This window comes from Phalaenopsis equestris, unplaced genomic scaffold (assembly GCF_001263595.1).
Source record: "Phalaenopsis equestris unplaced genomic scaffold, ASM126359v1 Scaffold202545, whole genome shotgun sequence".
NCBI classification, from domain to species: Eukaryota; Viridiplantae; Streptophyta; class Magnoliopsida; order Asparagales; family Orchidaceae; genus Phalaenopsis; species Phalaenopsis equestris.
This window is the reverse complement of record NW_018222239.1, coordinates 1-23401: the sequence shown is the minus strand read 5'-3', so window position 1 is coordinate 23401 and position 23401 is coordinate 1. Positions and strand designations below refer to the sequence as shown.

General features: G+C 33.8%; 2 protein-coding genes across 3 annotated transcripts; one reads left to right on the top strand and one right to left on the bottom strand.

Moving 5' to 3' along the window:
- Nucleotides 1–3820: 3820 nt before the first annotated feature.
- Nucleotides 3821–12340, top strand: LOC110036103. Its single transcript, XM_020740467.1, has 5 exons — nt 3821–3941; nt 10243–10532; nt 10665–11031; nt 11129–11790; nt 11939–12340. Exons 1-5 carry the CDS (start codon nt 3821–3823, stop codon nt 12338–12340), a joined length of 1842 nt encoding a protein of 613 aa, XP_020596126.1.
- Nucleotides 12341–13200: 860 nt separating this feature from the next.
- Nucleotides 13201–19021, bottom strand: LOC110036104 (pentatricopeptide repeat-containing protein At5g39350-like). Of its 2 annotated transcripts, none has more exons than XM_020740468.1 (3): nt 16856–19021; nt 13622–13734; nt 13201–13529 (listed from the first exon to the last, which is right to left on the bottom strand). In XM_020740468.1, exon 1 carries the CDS (start codon nt 18924–18926, stop codon nt 16890–16892), a length of 2037 nt encoding a protein of 678 aa, XP_020596127.1. In that variant the 5' UTR covers nt 18927–19021; the 3' UTR covers nt 13201–13529; nt 13622–13734; nt 16856–16889. The 2 variants fall into 2 exon arrangements, with proteins under 2 accessions (XP_020596127.1, XP_020596128.1); XM_020740469.1 differs by having other exon boundaries at nt 16874–19021.
- Nucleotides 19022–23401: the final 4380 nt, after the last annotated feature.

Here is a 23401-nt window from a genome sequence, read left to right as displayed (position 1 = left end):
TTTTATCGAGAGTATTCTTAGGTAACTTCAGTTATCTATAATGTAATTAACTATAGGGGCTTGCCCTTATAAGAAGTTTTTCCCGAACCCAGCATAATAAAAACCCTATTTAATTCCTTATATTAAATATGGGAACTTGTCGCCAATACATTGTTTTTACAGACCAAACGGATGTTATAACTTTCTTTAGCTTATTTGATCGAGCCTCACCCTCAACTCTTGTGTTCATCCTTCGGGATAGATACAGGATTTGAGGTAATACGCTCTTTCATCTAAACTATGAAAATTATGGGGTCAGTTTGACTTCATCTTTTTCAAAACTAAAATTTTTTAAAAATGTCCTTCCGAAGAGGGCAACGGGATTTCAATTCCGATGATCGACAGCTTCTTACGGGCAAACCCCACACCAAAAATAGTGCCGACAAACCCGTACTTATCTTTGTTTATTTTTCTTTTTGAGTTTTTGTTTGAAATATTTTACATATATTTATATTTGTGTTTTCATAGAGTCTGTGTATTTGAGAAAATGATTTTAAAAACATATTTATTTACATAATTTTATGGAAGAATTGAGTATTTTTTTATCAAAATCAAAAATGCAATTTTTTTGTAACTGGTGCATGACGCCCCAGATTGGCGCATGTGTGCCAGATTGGCACATGACTTGCTAGATTGGCGCTTGATGTGCCCAATTCTAGAGAGCTGGCGCATGATGCGTCGTGGTGATGAAAATGACTTAAATCATTTTAAAAGGCAATTTTTGGCGGGTTCTTTTCTTTAAAACTCCAAAAAACTGATTTCGTAGTCAATTTTAGGGGGGAGAATGAGAGAGGAGTGGTTAGATTTCAATTCTAAAGGCACTCCACTGTAAAAATTCTGCTAGATTTTAGATTTTCAACTGGAGAAAGTTTGTATTTTTGATGCACAGAAGTTGCATGATTGTGTTCTAGTGAAGAAGAGACTAATCAAAAAATGAGGGTTTGTCAATCGAGGATTCAATACAACGAATACTCGAGTTAAAGAGATTATTGCGCAAAGACGTTGAGAAGTACTTTGTTACACTACTGCCACTATAGTCTTCCCTATGGTGAAAGAGTTTTATGAAGATCTACATGGAATCAACCAAGGAATTGTTTGTGTGCGAGGAAGGTTTGTGCAGTTAACTCCTTCAAGAATAAATGAGATGTTTATGATTGAAAAGGTCTCTATATGCCATTATGCAAATTGTACCCCTATGAGAGATAATGTGAATGAACTCTATTAGTACCTTACGGATGAAGATGCAAATTGGGAGGCCAGAGATGATGAGAACATAAATTTTTTGTCATCATTGTTAAATCCTATCTCTAAGGCATGACCTTCCTTATTGCATCAAAATTGCTGCCTACTATAAAAATTAATAAGGTAACTAAGGAGAGTGTTATTTTAAATTACTTTATTCAAACTTGAAAACCTATTTATATTGGTGTAATCATTTTGAAATTTGTATTTAGTTTGATTTTTGAATGGGTCTGCAACCAAACTCGGACATCCATCCCCTATTTTCTTGTTATGCAGTCAATCGCAAGTACCTTACTAGAGTTGGGAAAAAGTGTTTCTTCCTAGGAAGCCGATGGATCTAAAAATCTATTGCAACTGTATTGGAATGGGAGATGAAAACGAGATGAATAAATTGATGGATAAGGGATCACAGAATTAATCACCTATTCAGTCTTACTTCAGTTCTAATGCACTTTTGAAAAGGGTCAAGAAGTTAGAAAATGAGGTGCAAAATCTTATGCATACAATGGGGAATATTTCAGAAATGTTGGATCACTTGGATTGGAGACTTAAAGAACATTTTTAGCATATTGCTCGTATTGAAGATGGCGTGGTACATATGTTCAAGAAACATGCTTTTATTGAGGAGGATTCGACTGATGAGTTTCCTTACCGACCCTTTTACAACCTGTATGTGCACTATCAATCTATGGGAGATATCTAAGAGGATGAGAGTGAGAAGATGTTTGAACTTAATCTATGCACGGAACGTTTTATTTAGCACTATTCATTTTAGTTGTTTGGTGTGTTGTATCGCATTTACTTTAAATGTTGAACTATGTTGATGTTTGTGTTTGAAATTTTGATGTTTCGAATTAGATTTTTGGTAGCTTGATAAATGTTAGTTTGTAATAACACGAATTTTATATTTAAAAGTGAGGTTTGTGTTGTTTATGAAAGATGTTGTTAGAGTAATGTTAATCAAGCTTATAAGGGTTCATTTGAGTTAATTAGAGGTAGACTTAAAGCAGTACGTAAAAAATTTCACAGAAAATGAAATCTAGAAAAATTAAGGCGTTGCGCATGCTGCGCCTGATTGGCGCATGATGCGCTGTTTTATAGAGAGTTGGCGCACAATGCGCCAGATTGGCACATGGTGCGCCAAATTCCCAAAAATGTCAGACTGCCTAAAAAACTTCTAAATCGCACAATAAACTCCATTTTTACTGCTTGGGTCATCTCCTACCTCTAAACCTTGACCTAGGGCTTTAGATTAGGAGCGATATAGAAGATTTCAGAGGCTAAAAATCATAGATTTTAACTTCTCTTGGTAAAAGCTTAACTTTAACTTAGAAATTTTTTATTTTCACCACGGATTTTTCCTACATTATGGAAATCCAAAAATTGGGATTTTTGATGAAAAAGCTTGAAGAAAACTCATTGTGAAAAGTTTCTTACCAAATAATCTTCCTTGGGGAGTTAGATTTTTTATCTTGTAATTTATTTGAAATTTATTTGGATTTTGGTAGAATTTCAAATGGCTCCACAAGTAAAGAGAGGAAGGACAGATGATTTTAATGCAAGAAGATTTATTAATTTGAAGGCCCGTCAAAATTATAACACTCAAATCGAATCAAGAAGATTGATCTAAGAACGACTATTTGCTAACCCGGGTGGCGAGATTGAGAGGTTGATTCTTACTAGAAATTGGGAACGGTTTTGCTACTTCATTGCAGTAGCAATTTTGCCAATGATTTGGGAGTTTTATGCCAACTTGAGATTTACTGATGATGATCACATTCTCGTGAGAGGTAAGCAAGTTGAATTTACTGCAGAAAGGATCAATACTTTTATGGGTTGAGGAATGTATTTCATGATGAATATGTTGCATTCGTGATGACTGATTCATCATTGGATGAAGTGATTGCCTTATTAGCTGATGGAAAAGGATAATGGAGGATTAAAAATAATAAGATAGTTAGCTTCTCTGCTTCCATGTTGACTAACCGATCAAAGTTATGACAGCACTTCATTTCTGCTAAATTACTACCAACAAATCATCTTGCTGATGTAACAAAGGATAGAGCTTTATTGAACTATTGCATTCAGAACATGAAAGCGATAAATGTTGGTGCTCTTGTAGTTCATCATGCACAAAGTATAGCTAAGAGCTCTACGGTGGTTTGGGTTACCCTGCCCTAATTTTCACTCTTTGTGAACAATCAAAAGTAGAATCTCATAGAAATGAAGAAAAACTACAACAACAAAATCCTATTGGAAAGCATATGGTTTAGAGAGTTGAATCATTTGCTTAATCTAGGAGAGGAAGAGGTCATAGACCCTCTACACCAGCTACAGGGGCATCTACTTCTTGCCCTGCATCATTAGAAAATATTATGGACCAACTTATGGACCAACTTCTATTATGGACCAACTTCTGATTCAACAATTGGATATAGTGAATATTCAGAATCAGATTGGAGAGATTGGAGCAAGAAATTCTTATAATGATGAGTATCAGCAGAGGAAAGGTTAGCATGATATTGCTTTTGAGGATGGCATGGTGAGGTATCTCAGGGGTGAATATAATGTGAAATTTCCTACTTGCCCCGGCTTTACTCCATATACTCCTATTCATGATGAAGAAGAAGATGATGATGATGATGCGGAGGATGAGGAAGGCATGAAGATTGATATTTTTTGGAGTTAGTATATTTGTTTTGTTGTTTGTTTGTTTGTATGTTGTATGGATTTTATTTGGTTGGCATTTGAATCTGTTGTAGTAAAAACTTTTATTTTTGTGATGTGGACATAAAATTATAATAGTAACAGTAGATTTTTACTTTTTTGCATTTTTAGTAGTTTCAATTTTTTTTTTATTTTTAAATCTGAGCAAATCTTTAGAATATATTAAGTCTCATTTAATGCTTTCAAGCCTGTGTGTATTTTTAAAGTTAGTATTTGCAGTATATCAGAGCCCTATTTCATAATCAGAAATCCTCTACAGGTTAGTTTTTATTTTCATGCATTTACTATTTTCTCTCACCAAAGGAATTTTGTCCTAAAATATTTTTAAACAATGCTTAAGAACTTAAGTTTGGGGGGAAGAAAAATTTCTTTTTAAGAAAAGAAGGAAACTAAATTTTATTTATCCTTAAGTAACAATTTTTTTAAAATTAATTTAACATGACATGGGATATTAAGATTAAACTTTAAATGACTACACTTAAGTTTATAAATATTATGGTAAAATTAGGTAAAAGTTTTTAATAATGAAGGTCAATTCTAATGTTAAAGATATTTGTTATAATAGGATAAGACTAAGTTTTTCTATTTAAAGTAAAGAAAATTGTAGTTTTAAAGTATTAAGAATTTTAGAGATTCATGTAAGAAGAAAAGAATGAGACTTTATGAAAATCATAAACTAATATGAATTTATAAAGTGAAGGAAGGTAAGGAGTTTTAACTTTGAGAAGAGGATAGTGAAGTTCAAAACTATTAAAGGCTATATAGATATAATAATCCTTACTTGAAAAAGAAAAAGAAAAGAAAGGATTGAAAAGATCCTAAAGGTAAAAAAAAAGGAGAAAAAGAAAAAAAAAAGAAAAGAAAAATAAGTGAGGAGAAGCTTAAGGCAATGCTTAATAAAAAATTGGTTTCACTTGAATAAACTTAAGAAAAAAGCTTTATTACATTTTCTAAACTTGTATTGGATTACTAGTATGGATTACTAGTAGCATTTGGATTACTAGTAGCATTATTAGTAAAGTTTTCCTGAAGTTATTTTTCATATGAATATTCTAAATGTCCTTGATATGACAAATTGCAATTCTTCTTGAAATAAATAGAGATTCATATATCTTAAAATTGACTATGAAATACTCTTAAACATAGATTTAGAATCTATGTTATTAGAGATTTTTCTTAAATTTTACTATTTTATTTATTGAACTAAAGTATGGAAGTTATAAGTTAGTCTCTATCCTATGTTATATGCTTTTATGTAGTAAAAGTGTTATTTGAGGATAAGTAACATTTAAGTTTGGGGGATTTGATACAACGAAATAATATGTTATTTTAAGCATATATTTAATGGTTATTTTTTGGTGATATTTCACTTTAAAAAGGGGTATTTTCATGTTTTTGTTGCAGGTATATCAATTTTAGGCATTTGGAGCAAAAATAATGAAAAGGATGAAATTTCGTACAAAAACAATGAGGTTTTGAATTATGGCGCATGAAGTGCCAGATAGGCAAAGATCAGTGCTAGATGTGCCAAAGCTCATAGCAGTACAGTCTTCAACAAACTAGCACATGATGCGCCAGATGCGTCATTTGACAAAGAGTTGGCGCATGATGCGCCAGATTTTGTTCCAGATGTGCCCGAAAATACTTTTTGCAGATAAATTTTGCGCAAATTTTCAAAGGGACACTTTTTCTAAACACCTCTTAGAGTAATTCAATTCATTTAGATACTTTGGAATGTTCTTTTATGAAGGGATATGTCTCATAGATCAATGGACATGTCATTTGAATTCGAAAGAGTTGACTTTTGGACAGAACTTTTGAAAAAATTTTGAATTCTTTTTGGAGAGAGGTATCCTTTAATAAAAGACAAGAGTTGAAGGAGGAGGCGAGTAAAGTTGTGTGGCATGAGTTAGAGAGAGAGAGAGAAAGTCAATGGCTTTGAGATTTTCTTCAAGGATTGTATAAGGAGAGGGAAGGTGAGAGATTTCTTCTTCATTACACCTCTAAGAGGGAATTGTGAGTGCTTGTAAAGAGAGAAAGGCTTGGAGAGAACTTATAGGAGTTTGCTTGGGAAGGATTGTGAGATAAGTTGTGTTTTTTATTTCTTTTATCTTGTAAACTTATTTTTATTAATGAAATCTGGGTTTTTTTTGTATCCTTCTCATGAATTTTGAGTAGTCTTCTTTATCCTTCTCCCTACTTTGAGATATGATTTTGTGAAGAATTGATTTTGTGTTATAATGTTTTAAATGTCAATAATTTATGATGATTTGAACTCCAATCTTCATTTACTTTTCGATCTGGCCAACTGAAATGTTAAAATGTGTTGAGAAACATATGTTTCAAAAGGGCTATGATTTCTACAACATGGGGATAATCAAATTTGATTTCATGGGGGGTATTTTATCCATGGAATTGGGTGCAAATAAATAGGGAAATATACTTAGTTGGATGCAAAATTGGAGATTTTAAGGTGATAGATTAAAATTCTCAATGTGGTCTACTTGATTAGAAACTGATGTGGAACTGTTAGCCCACAGAGAAGGGAGTAATGGGAGCTCTGGAGTCAGCCAGTATCCTCCCAGCCTAACCACGGAATTAGAAGCCAAACTCTGGAATAGTAAATATTCTTTATACATTCGTAAGAGGGTAAAGAATAAAATTACTCCTATTTAGCACAAAGTAATTTTTATATATGTTTTCAAATGATTTTAATTTCTTCACAAACCGTATACTTATTGTAAAGGGGAAGAAGGCTTTCTTAAATTTGAACTTTCCGTCACAACATCTTAGATTTAGTTTTCGTAAATTTACTTTTGAAAGTTTAGCATTTAGTTTAGTTAACTTTGTCTTTCAATTGCATTTTATTTAGCATTTACCTGTTAATTAATGTTCAAACTTCGCAGTTTACTGTTGGTAGTTTTAAAATAATACTTTACATTATAATTTTAGAAACTTATTTACAGGCATTTCCAACTACTCTGTGGGATCGATATCTAAGACACCATTAGAGCCCTTTATTACTTGAGTGATGCGTATACTTGCGTTATTATTAATAGGGATTTGGCTGTTTAAAGATTATTAAAAGATAAAACTATTTTAATTGAAGTTATTTTGTTGGGATTAATTGAATATTTTGTTATTGTATATGTCGTGTGTATTTTATAATATTAAACAATATTTGCAAAATTAACACACTAAATCCACCCGCATCAGAAGGGTATGTGAGAAGCCAATTGAAAGATATTTCAAAAATTGACACAGTATAGTGAAACATGTTTGAATATAGTTAAGAAAAAAACCTATATAAGAGTAAGCCTTATTGTTTGATGTTATACAAAGAGTGATGAGGGATGTCTTTGAACCTTTAGACACAACAACTAATATAAAAATTTGACTACCTTCAATATTTGAGGCTCTTGAACTTGAATTAAAAAATCTCCCCAATCACTTTAGGTATATATTATTAAAAAAATCTTTAGCTTTTCCAATAATTATTTATGCTAATTTGAATGATGTGTAAGAGAAAGTTAATAAGAATTTTTAAAGTCCTATAAAAGAACCTTTATTTGGAGCATAATAGATATTAAAAGTATTAGTTGCTCCTTATGTATGCATCAGATCCTAATGAAAGAAAATCATCAGCCAAAGATAGATCCATGGAGAAGAATCAATATAGTGATGAAAGATGTTGTAAAAAAAATTCTAAATTGGTTTGAAGCAGGAATCATTGATCCTATATCAGATAGTGCATGGGTAAGCCTGATTCATTATTTATCTAAGAAAGGAAATTTAACTATAATTGTGACTAAAAAGAAAGTGCTCATATTTATTAGGAATGTCATTGGTTGAAGAATTTGTATATACTATAAGAAGTTAAATAAAGCTACTATGAAAAAACATTTTCCTTTGCCCTTTCTTGAACTTATATTATTTAGGTTAGTAGGACTTCTTTATTTAAAGTTTTTAGATGAAAACTTAAGATATCATCAAATTCATACAAAAGCAAAACATGGGGACAAAATAAGCTTCACTGCTCCCTATGAAACAATTTCTTTTAGAAGCATGTCCTTTGGAGATAATACCTACACTAACTTTCAAATGTGCATGATGTCAACTTTCATTGTCTTATTGTTCATGACAATGAGGTGTTGGCAAATTATTTTTCTCACTTCTTATGGCACGTGCTTTGAATCTCTTGCAAGAGTATTGCAATGATATGAAGAGATAAATTTAATTTTAGATTTAGAAATATATTAATTTATGATCACTAAAAATATTATTGTAAACATGAAATTTTTTTAAAATGGTTTGGAGATTGATCATGCTACCCCCATCCACTTTAGTTATAAGGATTAGGAGCTTCGCAGGGCACTCTAATTCTTATAGAAAACATATTAAGGTTTTCTCTAAAACCGTTAAACCTCTACGTTATTTATTAGAGAAGTTTGTCCCCTTGTAATTTAATCATGGGTGCTTAGAAGCTTTTGAACTTCTCAAGAAAGGCTAATTAACGTCCCTTATATTGATGTGCCAAATTAAAATATCCTTTTGAGCCAAAGTATCCAATGCAGCGTCGGGGCGCTATATATCCATGGTGCCGTGTAAATGTCATTGATGGAAATTAAACATTTTAGTGTGAATTATTATAATAATGATGTAATCAAAGAATTGTTGATGGAAACAGTCATTGACGGTCTTCTAACCTTTCGTTCCAACACAATTATAGATTCCATAGCTGCAGTGCACATGTACCCAAGCATTTAGCCCGCCATTGAGCTTTTTAGCACTAGTCGCCCATCAGAAATATTAAACGCAGTGCTCATTCATGTGTTGAGGCTTGTATTGAACTTTGTTAGATATAGTTTTGTATTTCTATTACTTTACCAATTAAGGGTAGTTTAGTCTTTTCCATATTGTACATATATATACTCTTGTAATGAGGTATTGAGTATGATTTTGAAACCCTAGCCACTTTTTTGTCTCTCTTGTTTTCTCATCTCCTTCCCCTTGCAATTTCTAACATGGTATCAGCGAGATTCTGATAATCGATGGATTGTCCTTCGGAACACAGAACTCCCGTTCGCAAACTCCTCTCGCAACTCCCGTTCGCGACTCCTCCCTGCCATCCGTCCCACTCAAGCTCGCGATTCCTCCCTCTCTGTTCGTGATTTCCGCTGATACTGTCCGCGCTTGTGAGGCGCGAGATTTATTCGAGTTTATAGGGCTGGGGACTTTATCAGATATTTTAGAGGTTCATTTTCATTTAGTTGTCGTTCTTTAAGTGATCTATCGTTACTGGTATTGATCTTCCTCTTATTTGTTTATTTTTTTTTGTATCATTGCAATGACGGGTGAAAAGGACGATTCCCTTCAGTCTATTAGTGTCCAATTAAATGGACAAAATTACTCCTATTGGAGTTATGTTTTGAAGAATTTTTTGAAAGGAAAAAGAATGTGGAGTTATGTTTCTGGAACATCTGTGAAGCCTATAAATGAAAAGTATGAAAAAATGAAGAAATGTTGGAAGTATGGGAAGCAAATAATTCAAAAATAATCACTTGGATCAATAACTCGGTTTCACAATCAATCGGTGTTCAATTAGCAAAATATATAAAAACCCGCCAAAGAAGTTTGGAATCATTTGGAAAGATTATATGTGCAGTCAAATTTTGCAAAGCAGTATCAATTAGAGATAGACAGTCGTGCTCTTCAACAAAACAACATGAGTATTCAAGAATTTTATTCTGCTATGACTAATCTTTGGGATCAATTATCTCTTACTGAATCTGCAGAATTACGAGGTTTTAAACCATACACTGATCGTAGAGAAGAATAGCGTTTGGTTCAGTTTTTTATGGCTCTTCGAAATGATTTTGAAGGGCTTCGTGGAACTATTTTACACCGCAATCCTCTTCCAACAGTTGACTCTGCGGTTAATGAGTTATTAGCTGAAGAGATTCGTCTCAAAGTCTCAATATGAGAAAGGGAATGTTAAGAAAGGGATTCTCCCCACTCCTAATCCATCTATTTTTGCTGCTACTCATAAAAAAAGTAAATCTCATGGAAAGGTTGGTTTTGATGAATGTAGCTTCAACAAGCAAAAGGGTCATTGGAAAGCTCAATGCCCAAAGTTGTTGAACAAATCTCAGTAGACACAACAACTAAATCCGCTACACCCACGCAACTTCAAGACGTTAAAATCAAATGTTGTTGTTGTCGTTCCTTCTACAGACTCTTCTGGTGTTGGACATGCATATTCTTTAGGTCCCACAGTAGCTGTGCTTGCTGAAATGTTTCAAAAGTTTCTTCCCACACAACCACATGCCATGTCCGCCTCCTCAAATATAGGTTTGCCTTCTTCTAGTTCATCAGTTATATCATCTTCCATTTGGATTCTTGACTCTGGAGCCTCTCATCATATGTCATCTAACTTTACATCATTTGTATCATTACATCCTGCATCATCTGTATCTGTTATGACTGCTGATGACACTCCTATGCCATTAGCAGGCATTGGATCTGTATGCACACCGCATTTATCCCTTTCAAATGTTTACTATATCCCCAGTCTTACTTTGAACCTTGTTTCTGTTGGTCAATTATGTGATTCTGGTTTCTCAGTTTTATTTTCTTCCACTTCTTGTTATGTGCAGGATCCGCAATCCAAGAGGCTAATTGGGACAGGCCGTAGACAAGGTGGACTTTATATTCTGGATGAGCTGAGAGTTCCAGATATTGCAGCTTCCAGTGTTGACCTATCATCTTTTCGTTTGAGTTCATCTTCTTCTAAATTTTATTTATGGCACTCTCGCCTTGGACATGTTTCCTCTTCTCGTCTAAAATACCTAGTTTCTACAGGCGCTTTGGGCGAGTTAAAAACTAGTGATATTTCTGACTGTTGTGATTGTAAACTTGCTAAATTTTCTGCTTTACCCTTTCCTAAAAGTGTTTCACTTTCTGTTGCACCTTTTGACTTGGTTCATTCAGATGTATGGGGTCCATCACCTGTTGTTACAAAAGGTGGATCTAGATATTATGTCTTGTTTATTGATGACTATACCCGATATTGTTGGCTTTATCTTATGAAAAATCGGTCTGAATTTTTTAGTGTTTATAGTATGTTTCGTGCATTTGTCAAAACTCAACATAATGTTGTTATTAAATGTTTTCGATGTGACCTGGGAGGTGAATATACCTCTACTAAATTCTCTGAATTACTTGCATGTGATGGGACTTTCCTTCAAACTTCTTGTACTGACACTCCTGAACAAAAGGGAGCTGCTGAAAGGAAACATCGTCACATTGTTGAAACAGCTCGTTCCCTTCTTTTGTGATAGAAAAGGCGCTTTGGAAGCTATTCTTACTGCAGCTTATATTATTAACAGAATTCCATCTTCTGTTACTTCAGGTTTGTCTCCCTTTCAAAAATTATATGGTCATGCTCCTGATTATTCTGCTTTAACTTGCTTTGTTCTTCTTCCTCATGTACAACGTAATAAATTGTCTTCACGCTCGGCAATCTGTGTATTTATTGGTTATGGTGACGGTCAAAAAGGGTATTGTTGTTATGATCCTGACACTCAAAAACTTTTTGTCTCACGACATGTTGTATTTTTTGAGCATATACCATATTACTCCATTCCTCCTTCTTCTCATAGTTTTACAAAGTCTGATCCTATCCCAATTGATCCTTTTCACACCGACACAGATATTGAACCTCATCATGTGATTCATCATCCAAATCATCTTGATATTGAGCTTGTATCCTCCTCTTCCTCGGTACACTCACCGTGATCGTAAGTCTACTAAATTGTCATATTTTGTTTACTCTACTTATTCTAATTCTTTTGCTTCCTTTTTAACCTCCATTCACAATTTGTCTGAGCCCTCTTCCTATCAAGAGGTTGTTCTTGATCCTCTTTGGCAGAAAGCTATGGCAGAAGAACTTTATGCTTTGCAAAAGACAGATACGTGGGACCTTATCTCTCTTCCTCCAGGAAAACGTGCAATTGGTTCTCGTTGGGTGTATAAAATCAAAACTAAGTCTGATGGGTTTGTTGAGCGATATAAAGCTCGTTTGGTTGCTAAGGGACTTTCTCAACAATATGGTCTAGATTATGAAGAAACATTTGCTCTTGTTGCCAAAATGACTAATATTCGTTCTCTTATTGCAGTTGCTTCTATTCATCATTTTCAGCATGGCATCATCACCTTATCCTATATTTCTTCCTCCATGCAACTTGCTGACGTGTTTACAAAATCGCATTCCACTCAACATTTTTGTTTTTTGATTAGCAAACTCTCGATGATTCTCCTTGATGCATCGTGAGTTTGAGGGGGGATGTTAGATATAGTTTTGTATTTCTATTACTTTACCAATTAAGGGTAGTTTAGTCTTTTCCATATTGTACATATATATACTATTGTAATGAGGTATTGAGTATAATTTTGAAACCCTAGCCACTTTTTTGTCTCTCTTGTTTTCTCATCTCCTTCCCCTTGCAATTTCTAACACTTGCTACCTTTCGAGTGTCGCGACACTACAACATTTTTTTTTTATCTAGGATAAAATTTGTTTTTATTTTCTTCACTGTCGGGAGAGTTTTGCTGGTATTTCTAGGAGTAGAAGAGTCTAGGAGAACCTTTTCTTCAATTTCTTAAATTATTCTCTTCTTTTTCTTTTCATGGTCCCAAAAACTATTAGTAGGAACCATCCTTCGCTTTAATTTGGAAAGTTCATCATTTTTAAAGCCTTTGCATGATTTGACGAAATTTTTATCCACAGGAAACTAATATTAGTGCGGAGCTTCCTAAACCATAGTGGTAGTTTTTAGGAAGAAATGGGATATGTTTTGTTCTGAATAAGACCCGATCATTGTGTCTGAGTTATGGGGGCAAAGAACATCAAAATAATAAAATTTATGTGATGGGGAAATGGATGTTCAATTCCAAAACCATCAATTCCGTCTATAGATTACTTGACATTGGCTTTAATTAGTATGCGACCTTCAATATTTTGAATTCCAAATTAGGTCTGATGCGGTTGCTTTTTCGATGGAGAGTGAGAAAAAGCTTAGAAAATTTTCTATCTCTGCTTTAATTTATAAGGCAAAATACTGGCATTACTTTTTTTTTTGTTAAGTTGATACCCATCAAATACATTAACATCAGAGCTAAGGATATGGCAGTCCTCAATTTTTGTATTCAGAGAGTGAAAGATGACCATAGATCTAGGGAATGTTATCCATGCTTCTATTTTAAACATCATTAAGGGGGATTCAACCTTTGGTCTAGGCCGCCCTTCCCACATCTATGCAATGTGTGGGAAGGTTGGTGCTCTTGGAGATTTTGTTGAGGAATAACTCTTTCCTAGTCGACCAAGGACTAAGTACATAATTTTATCATACAAGAGCTCTAAAATTAACTCGAGTAAGAGTTCTTCCCATCCTTATTCTTTCAGTCCATCCATTCAACGAGTTGGAGTTTCCACTTCCTTATTAGCTGACCAGATTCATTCACTGAATGAGCAAATAACACAGATGGATTAGTGGCAGTGGGATATGGGTTAAAATTTTGAACATTATATCGATCAATACTAACATCCATATACCTGATTGGCTGAGTTCAACTAAACCGTTATGAGCACGTTTGCATACTGACAGAGCGCGAGTCTGGATGTTGTTCAATTCCTTATGACACCTTTATTTCAGCATTATAGCCCACCTATGCAACCAATGGAGGAGGAAGTTAATGAAGCTGAAGAAAAAAAGGAGTATTATTATGTTTTGCTAATTCGTGATTGTATCTCTATTGTATTCCTGTTTTTTATGTTTTTAATGGGCATGCTTATGTATTTAATTGTATATATATGTGTGCATGTGATAGCATTAGTTAAATATTAATGTTTTTTTTTTGGTGCCTACTTTGTTAGTTGCATTTTTTTAAAATGCCGATGTTGTAAACCAAGTTTTTTTTTTCTTTTTTTTTTTTCTCTTTTTTTTTTTTGGTAGGAGGGGGTGGGAGAATGTTCATATATATGTTGTTTTTCACTTAAACTAAAAATATAATTTAACTCATAATAATTTAAACTTTTGATTAAAAATAAAATATTGAATAGCAAAATAGTCCTTAGATTTGAAGGGATTGGAATCAAAGATTTAAACATTCAAACTTTCAAAAAATCATATTAAGTATAAATAACTTGTGCACTTAAATTACGACTAAATTAGTTAGTTGATTTCATTATTGCACATAATCCAGATTTCATAAAAATACAGCACTAGATTAACTTAGATTGAGTTTAATAAATTAGGAGAATATAAGATTGTTATATCTAAATAAATTAAGTGATATAGAAAAGAATTAGTACAGACTGGACTATAATAAATATAGAGAAATATGGATTAATAGCAACATATTCAATTAAACAAGGTGAACCAAAAATATCTCAAATTAAAAAGTAATAAAATTCTTAGCTAATAAAGATAATCCTCTAAAAAAGATGTGGCTAAAAATAAAAGAAATTTCCATCAAAAAGAAAATCAAGCTTAAGAAAAAAAAGATCGAAAAAATCACAACAAGAAAAAGAATACAAGTGAAAGAAATGCTTGATACTAAGTGTTAACATTTGAGATTTAGTCCTTTATCGAAATCTTATAAGTAGAATTATTAAAATTAATTATATTTCCATTATTTGGGTTATATTAAGGAATGAAAATCTATTTTATGGTCACTTGAAAATTTTAAGCCAAGAATTTTTAATATTAGGTTAATTGAATTCAATAACAATAAATAATTTCACATTGAACACTAAAAAATTATGAGTTATGGGAACATCAATGATAAAAAATTTCAGGCATTAATTGGATTCCATGAAATTTATTATTTATGATGATTATGCAAAGTTTACAATGCTTTAAAAGAGTTTTGAAAAAAATTAAAATTTTGAGAGAGTTTTGCTATGAATTGAAATTTGGGGAATTATTCTTCAACTACGATTATTTGAGGACAAGTAAGGTGCTAAATTTAGGAGAATTTGTTAAATACTAGAAACATGTAAAATTTATGATGTTTTTTTTTTGTTCTACTTTCATGCTTTTCACGGCATTTGTCTGTGATTTGAATAGGATAACAAAAAAATGAATAAAAGATGGAAGAATATTGCATAACATAATTAGCGCCTAAACATTATTTCGATAACGCCCCTGCATTGCTTTGACAACACCCCGATGCCAGACAACCGGCCTTAACACTACTGAGATAATACCTTGACACCCAAATGCATAATTTCTATCAAAAAACAAGAGAGTTTGACACCTTGGTGCAAGTAAAATATCGCTCCTGTATCAAGATCAGAACGGCCCAGTGTTATATTCAATGCACCACAGGGCTGAAACCAGTAATCAGAAGACGAGTACTCAACACCTCAATGCCAGGAAGCAACGCCTATGGTAGCGATGTGGTGATACATCGTGGCGATGAAACCCAACCAAAGATGTTTATAAACAGTTTTGGCAATGGTTTGATGTGTAAATCTATATAAGGAGGGTTTTTAGTTTGTGAGGGAGGTTGTCAGGGGTGTGCATAGTGATTGAAAGCGTAAGGGAGTAAGAGAAGCGTGTTCCAAGGAGAAGTTGGAGGATTTTTTTTGCAGGGAATCAATAATATTTCAGGTGAGTGTTTTATTTAACATTTTCTCTTGTTCTAGTGTCATAATTTTTCTATATTTTCATTGTCGCATTGTAAATATGTCGTCCAATTAAGTTCCAAACTCCATTGGCATAGTATTGTGTTATATTTTTCATATACTAAATATCTTTGTTGGAATGAATTGAGACAAGTTGATGCGTTAACTTTGTGAGCTTAATTTACTTTCAATTTGACCAATTGATGGATTGAAACTTGTTGTTTATTTAGTGAGATCGAAAGAAATCTTGTTGAACAATTAATTTATCACACGTTGCTTTGGTTGAATAGACATATTGCTACGAGGAGATTGCAATCAATTGAAAAAATTTATTTTCTGGGAGTTCTTGTATGGTTTAGGAGATTAAACTAGAATAAAAAATTTCAAGATTTTCTATTAAGAAGAGATCAAGAGTATTTTATTCTTGATTATCAACTGCATTAGGCAAACTTGAATTAGACTGAACTTAAACACATTACTAGCTTGAAGGAATTTTTTATTACAAAATCCAAAATGAACTAAAAACATTTTTGTTTTTGGTAGACTTTAGGATTTTTTAATCTCACATTTGAAAATTCTCTGCATTACATAAAATTTATACTCTTAAGCTAATACTTGACTTAATTTAAAAAGTAACTAAGTTCCGTGAGGGATTGATATCTAGATGCATAATCTATATACTACTTGATTAACACATGTACTTAAGTGAAACATGTATACTTTTGCACAACAAATCAGCCAAGCCTACAAGCCATGTCGGCAATCAGTATTTGTTCATACATTAGCATACTTTAATAGGTACCGATATGAGAGAAATTTTGGGATCTTAACATCCTAAACCAAATTCTGACAAGGTTATGTTCATCGTATATCATGTGTTACCACTCACCCCCAACAACCATTGTGAAATTAGAAGGGGAGTGGACATTTGAGAAGCTATGGTAATATTCTAATTCTGATTTATGTCAAAATGCCATTAGGCAAATTCTTTGTCCTAATTTACCCTTGGGTCACGCATTATAGAGCTAATAGGAACTCGCATCTTCTGAAGCTATACCATTTGCTCATTTGAGGAATGTTTTCTTACTAATTTTTGCAACAAAAGTTTTCTGACAAAGAAAGCTTTTTAGACTAGAAAGCAGAGATTAAAATAATTACCACACAATTTATGCTTACGGTTTTTGCCGAAGAATCATGGATTGCAAGCATCAATAGAACTGCAACCCTTTTCTTTCCTTAATCCTCTTGCACTGGCCATACTCCTCACAGCCTCTGCTTCCCTCCACCTCCCCACTGCAGCATAAATATTCCCAAGCAAGACATAGTTTCCAGTGTTCTCCGGCTGTATCTCAAACAATCTCTTGGCAGCCATCTCTCCCAACTCCACATTCTCATGTACCACACAGGCTCCCAACAGAGCTCCCAACATTGCATAATTATCCTTGTAAGGCATCTCCTTCGTCAGCATATAGGCTTCTTCAAGCCTACCAGCACGGCTTAGGAGATCGATAAGACAAACACCGTGATCAATTGTTGGTTTCATGCCATGAACCCTTGTCATTCGATCAAACAATCTTAAGCCTTCCTCCACTAGGCCAGCATGACTGCATGTATACAGAACCGAAGTGAAAGTAACTTCACTTGGTTCCACTCCAGACTCCAGCATCTGATCGAAAAGACATATTGCTTCATCTGATTGACCGTGAGTTCCATATCCGGCAATAATCACGCTCCAAACAACCAAATCTTTTGCGGGCAACCCATCAAAGAGCTCCCTTGCAATGTCCAAGCAACCAATCTTAGCATAGGAATCGATCAAACATGTCATTGGTTCAATGTTCTCAAGGAAGGCAGTCTTAAGCAAGTAGCCATGGATGTTTTTGGCCTGCTGCAAGTCTGCAGGACTGGAGTAAGCAGGAAGCAAACTTCTCATTGTGACCACATCCGGCATTATTCCATCCCAAAGCATTAGCTTGAACTGCTCAGTTGCTTCATGCATCATCCTATTTCGAGCAAATCCAGATATGATTGCATTCCATGTTGCAGTTTTTTTTGAACTACTGACAAACATTGTCAAACTCAAATCCATCTCTCCACATTTAGAGTACATATCAATAAGAGCAGTCTCTACAAAAGCATCAGTCTCAAGTCCAATTTTAATGCACAAGCCATGAAGGCATACCCCATAAACTTCAGAAGGCAAGTTTCCACAAGCTGTGAGAAGAGATGAAATTGTCATTGAATTTGGTCTAATATCAGACAACTGCATCTCATGTGACAGAGAAAGTGCTTCAACCATACAGCCGTTAAGAACATAGCCTCCAATCATAGCTGTCCAACAAATAACATCCCTTTCCAAGTTTGATTCATCAAAGAGCCTTCTTGCTACATCCAATCTTCCACACTTTGCATAAGTATCAATCAGCGCATTTCTTACTGGAAGATAAGATTCAAAGCCATTCACCTCCATCAACTTATGAACCCACCAGCAGCTCCGCAAATCCTTCAATTCAGCACAAACAGGAAGCACAGACAACAAGCTGGCTCTGTCAATCAACATGCCAGAACTTACCATTCTTTCAAAAAGAACCATTGCCTCAGTCGCAAAGCCATTTTGCAAGCAACCGGCGATCATTGTGTTCCAAGAAATAACACTCCTGCAACCCATTTGATCAAAAACAATCGTGGCTGCATCCCTGTTGTGACAGTTCATGTACATATCAATCAAGCAGTTCTGAACATACTCATTTGAACTGAACCCTTCAACCATTGTTCTGCAGTGGACCTGCACGCCTGTGGTGAGAAGGGAGAGCTCGCCGCAAGCCTTAAGGACAAAGGGGTAAGTGAAGTTGTTCGGTCTGTGATGTGAGGATTGCATTCTGGTGAAGAAACGGAGTGATTCATTGGGGAAACCAGCATCGACGCTGCTGCGAATGAGGACGTTGAAGAGAGAGGGAGACTTAAGGGGTATTTTGTCAAACAATTGATGAGCGTGAGAAAAATGACCGCATAGCGAGTACGTCGCGGTGAGCGTGGAGAGGAGAAGGGGATGCCGTAGGAGGACGCCGGAAGAGATGAGGAGCGCGTGGAGATGTTTGCAGGAGCAGAGTGATCGGCGGCGAGCGTAGGATTGCAAAAGGGAGATGCATTGTCTTATTGTAAAAAATAAAGGAGCCCGAGACTTCTTCCAGTAATCCAGAATATGACTCGGAGAATTGATTTTGAGCATAAATGACTATAGATGATCTGTTCCGTATAACCAAATTTGAAAAAAGTTTGATTGTCATTTGAGCCCATAATTTGGGATTGAGCAGGATTCAAGCTTCATATTATATGTTTAACCAAATTTGAAATTATTTTTCGAACTTTGGGTTTATAAAGTTAACCGTTGAACAATATTTTAAAACATGGCTCAAATTAGGTTGGAACATTGTTTAAATAGCATATTATAGCTTTGAACATGATTTGAACTTTGATTAGAACATAGAAATCGAAAAATAAAAAAATTAGCATCAAACTATATGATTAAATTTATTATGAACTTTTTATGTGTTGCTTGAATCCATTTATTTTACATAGACATGCATTTGTTTCATTTTATTTTCTATGAATACGTATTTATGAACTAATTATTCTTGTGGATTGTGATTAAATTACATGTCATGTATAAAGTTAGGAGTATGATGAAAAAGAATTATAAAATATTTTGGAAGCAATAATATATCGGAGGGGTTAAGTATTCTCTTTCCAATTATTTGTGAATACTTCCAACTTGTAATTTCTTACGCTTTACTCAACAACTTCTCCTTAGGTGAGTACATATTCAAAAAATTTATAATGATTACATTTGTTGGTCGTCGAATTTGTTTGGTTGCTTTGAAAATATAATTTAATATAATATATATATATAATTTTAAAAAGTAGTATTTTAATATTAAAAATACGAGACCGAACCGATCTCATACATTTAATAGTTTAAATGATCGAGCACAACACACGAGCAATGCACCTATCCCGAGGAATAGACATATTATTTAATAGTGATACTCGATTAAATAAATTAAAGGATTTATGACATCTGTTTAGTCTTTGAACCTTTATGTTGACCGACAAGTTTCTCTATCTAATATAAGAGATTAGATAGAATTTATATTACTAGGGTTCTAAAATTTCCTATAAATGCAAGTTTTTCTAGTTAGTTACATCTTAGACAATCAAAATCGCATAAGAAAACAATGAATTTAGATTAGAGGTACTTGTCTTCAAGATTTTCAAAGTTTAGGGTTTTCAATGTTATACATGGAAAAGCTAAAGGGGAATGGTTCAAAATGAGAACATTTATTTTCGGAATCCAAAGGAAGAATAGTAGGGGATGTCATAGATTCTAAAAAGAATTTCAATGGCTTCCCACACTATTGTATGGTTTGGCTTCAATTTCGAAGAAATATTTTTAAATGTTTCATCTTGTCAGTTTTATTGTGTAGGGATTACATTCACATGATCTTGATCATGCAAACAACCCAGAAAGATGGGAGGGCTTATGTCGTGCCAAATGACAACTGTGGATCCTAAAGAGAGTTAAGACTGCTCAACATGACTGTGCAAAAGCTTAAAGATAGGTTGAGAATTTACGTCGTACTTAGCGAACTACCTAGAAGTCATATGGCTTATTGTTTAATTCTAAATAAGTATTTTTTGATGTAGACCCGTTGCTCTCTCGAATATACTCTTTTGTGAGTCCTTATCATGATGCCCATGGTGTTAGCTCGAAGCTCCTTGTTAAAGTAGCAGTTTCAAGGTTTAAAAGGTTTAAAAAATATTTAGTTCAAGGTTTTATGTTTCACATTTTTTGGTGTAAAAGTTTGGTTTTGTTATTATTATTCAAATGTCATATCTAAGAGAGTTTTAATTTAATTAGAGCGACACCGGTTACGATCTCACAGTTACCTCATTCTGACGTCATTATTTTTGTAAGCACTTAGTCTAAAAGAGTTGTCAAGCTCGTTTAGACCGTAGAATTCTCTTTTGCAACATTGGGTTATTTCATCCGAGAAATCCTCATAAACCCAAAATGAGTTATTTAAGGGTGTTCAATTGGTTTAAAAGTGTATTTATATTTTGTTTTATTCTTTTCAATTTTTATTTTGGCTTTTGGTTTTAGTATTGCATTTAGAGTAAATAAATGCAGACATAAGAAATACTGTAAGGTAAATAAGAAAATTGTAGTGCATAAAATGTAAATGTGTACCTGAGGCTCCGCTACCTCTGAATGGTTAGAAACATAAAGTATAGTACATTTTCATAAAATTTAAACAAAATGCGGAAAAAGAAAGTGGCAAAAATCTAGTACACAGCAGTAGAAAAGCAATTCGTAGCAAAAATACGAAGAGATAAAGCAAAACCCAAAGTCACATATGGAAAACGGAGACTAAGTGCAAGACATCAAAGAAGGTGGGGGTTCAGAGCTGGACTGTGTGTTTTCCAAACTTGGGTAGGAGCTACCAACCCAAAAATCTACAGAGGGCAGTCCTTCGCTGCGATTTAAGTGACTAGCCATGGACCTTTGTAAGTTTTTATCAATTTTTTTTTATATTTTCATGCAAAAGTTGTTGCTTTAAATTTCCATGCAGAGTTCACTTTAACAAGCAAAAGAAATCTTATCTTATAACTTTTGTAAATATTTTGTAAAGTAGTGTAGTCCACAAGCTATCACTCTAATAAAACTATGACTACTGACAATATAAGAGTATAAGGGGCAATAACCGCACCATGACTCGGTGAATAGTATCATCAGGATTTATCTTCTCCCCTTGCTGAAGGTCCTTAAGGTAGGAGATACAATTCTAAAAATCTCACTTTGTATCCCTCGTTTGAGCACACATAAACAATGTCGTGATTGCCCTAGCCACCCAAACCTCAGTCTTACAACGGTCCAATGATCCATATGTGGCAAAAACCAAATATCTCCAACATCTCACAAGGACTTAAATACCTTAGAAAAAACTCAAGTCCTTGAGCAGTGAGTTATTAATGCAGGATAAGTAGTATAGGGGATTTATATTGATTTAGGTGATTTAACAGGCCTCGGGTTATATCTTGGTGGGTTCTTTAGAATTTCATGTTCATTTAATTTGAATTTGGTTGTAGTTGTATCTTGCGGATTATTTTCTTGAAAAATTCATAACAATCTAAGGTTTCCTTGCAAATGTCCAAAATCTTGCAAGAGAGTCCAAAGGATAACCCCGAACAACCTTAGAATCTCTCGGATCATTTTAAGTTCATTCTTGGTTTTACTCGATTGTAAAATTAATCAATTCGGCTAAGTTAAATTTTATGTTAAATCTTTTAACCTATGTTCATTGAGCATTAACGTTTTAATAAACCCATGAGCAGGTCAACTAGTCATTTAACATTATGGTTGACAAATTATGTGGGTAAACACCCTTAAGAGTAAGTTATGTTAATAAGGAGTTCATGCCAACTCCTAAACTTGAGCATTTAGTGTTTAAGAGAAACTCATAGTTGATCTTATCTCTTTTCTAAACCTGATTAAGTTATTTGTAGATTAAACCTAGTTCACTACTAAACTCTTAGGAGTCTTAAGGGTAGAGTCTTAATTTGAAAATATTGGACAGGATGCAAGTGATTTTTAACTAAAAAGATAAAATTGCATTGAACCATTAATTTATGGCTTACATTAGTGAGTTATCATTCTTCCTATTTCAAGCCCTTCACATTAGAATCATCATACTTCAATTAACTTCTGAACTTCAATAATTTAGAGAATCACAAATTGCCCCTTTTATAAAGAATGGTATTAATTGGTTTATACCTTTTATCCCTTAAGTTTCAATCATCCAATAGAGTTTATTATGATCAAAGTTACCCTTTACCCTTATAACATGACCTAAATTTTGATTAAGCCATAAAATTCCATAATTACCTTTTTACCTTTAAAGTTCTTTATTTCAAAATTCATTCATTTTAACTCAAATGACTTTGAAACTTTAGTTTTACCCTACTGTTGACCTCACTTTTGGTTGAGGTCTAGAAAACTTCTTTAGTAGCCTAGGTCTAGCCATAGGACTTTCCTATTGACTAGTCTTAGAAAATTAGAAGAGGTACCCCACCATTAGAAATTCAAAGCCTTTCTCTTTACTCAACTTGAAGTTTCACATATTGATCTTAACTTCTAGCATTTAGTAGGTAAGATCATTGTGAGAGGACTCAAGAGGAGTTCCTATAGGATTACTTAGCCTTAGGATTGACCCTAGGTGTTGGTTTGGAGTTAGGATACACAATATCCTCACAATATTTTAGCTAAAACCAATCCATAAGGACCCAAAATGGGAATTTCATTGATCCATGATTCATTTAGAATGGATATTTATCCAATCGTATTTGAAATGCCTAACTTGGTCTTTTGCCCCTAGGCACCTCCAAATTACCTAACTGCCATTGGGCCCAAATTTGGCCAAAATTCCTAAATTCTGCCAAAATACCCAAAATTGATCAAAACTCATTCCAAACACTTTGATCACATCAAAATTTGCCAAAACTGACAAAAATGGCCAAATTACCAAAATGTCCCTCCATGGCCTAAAAATCTAAGAATTCCAAAAATTCCCAATAAATCCCTATAAATCCAAAATATTCCTAATTTCACTTCGCCCAACTACACCTTGGTCCAATTTGGTCAATTTG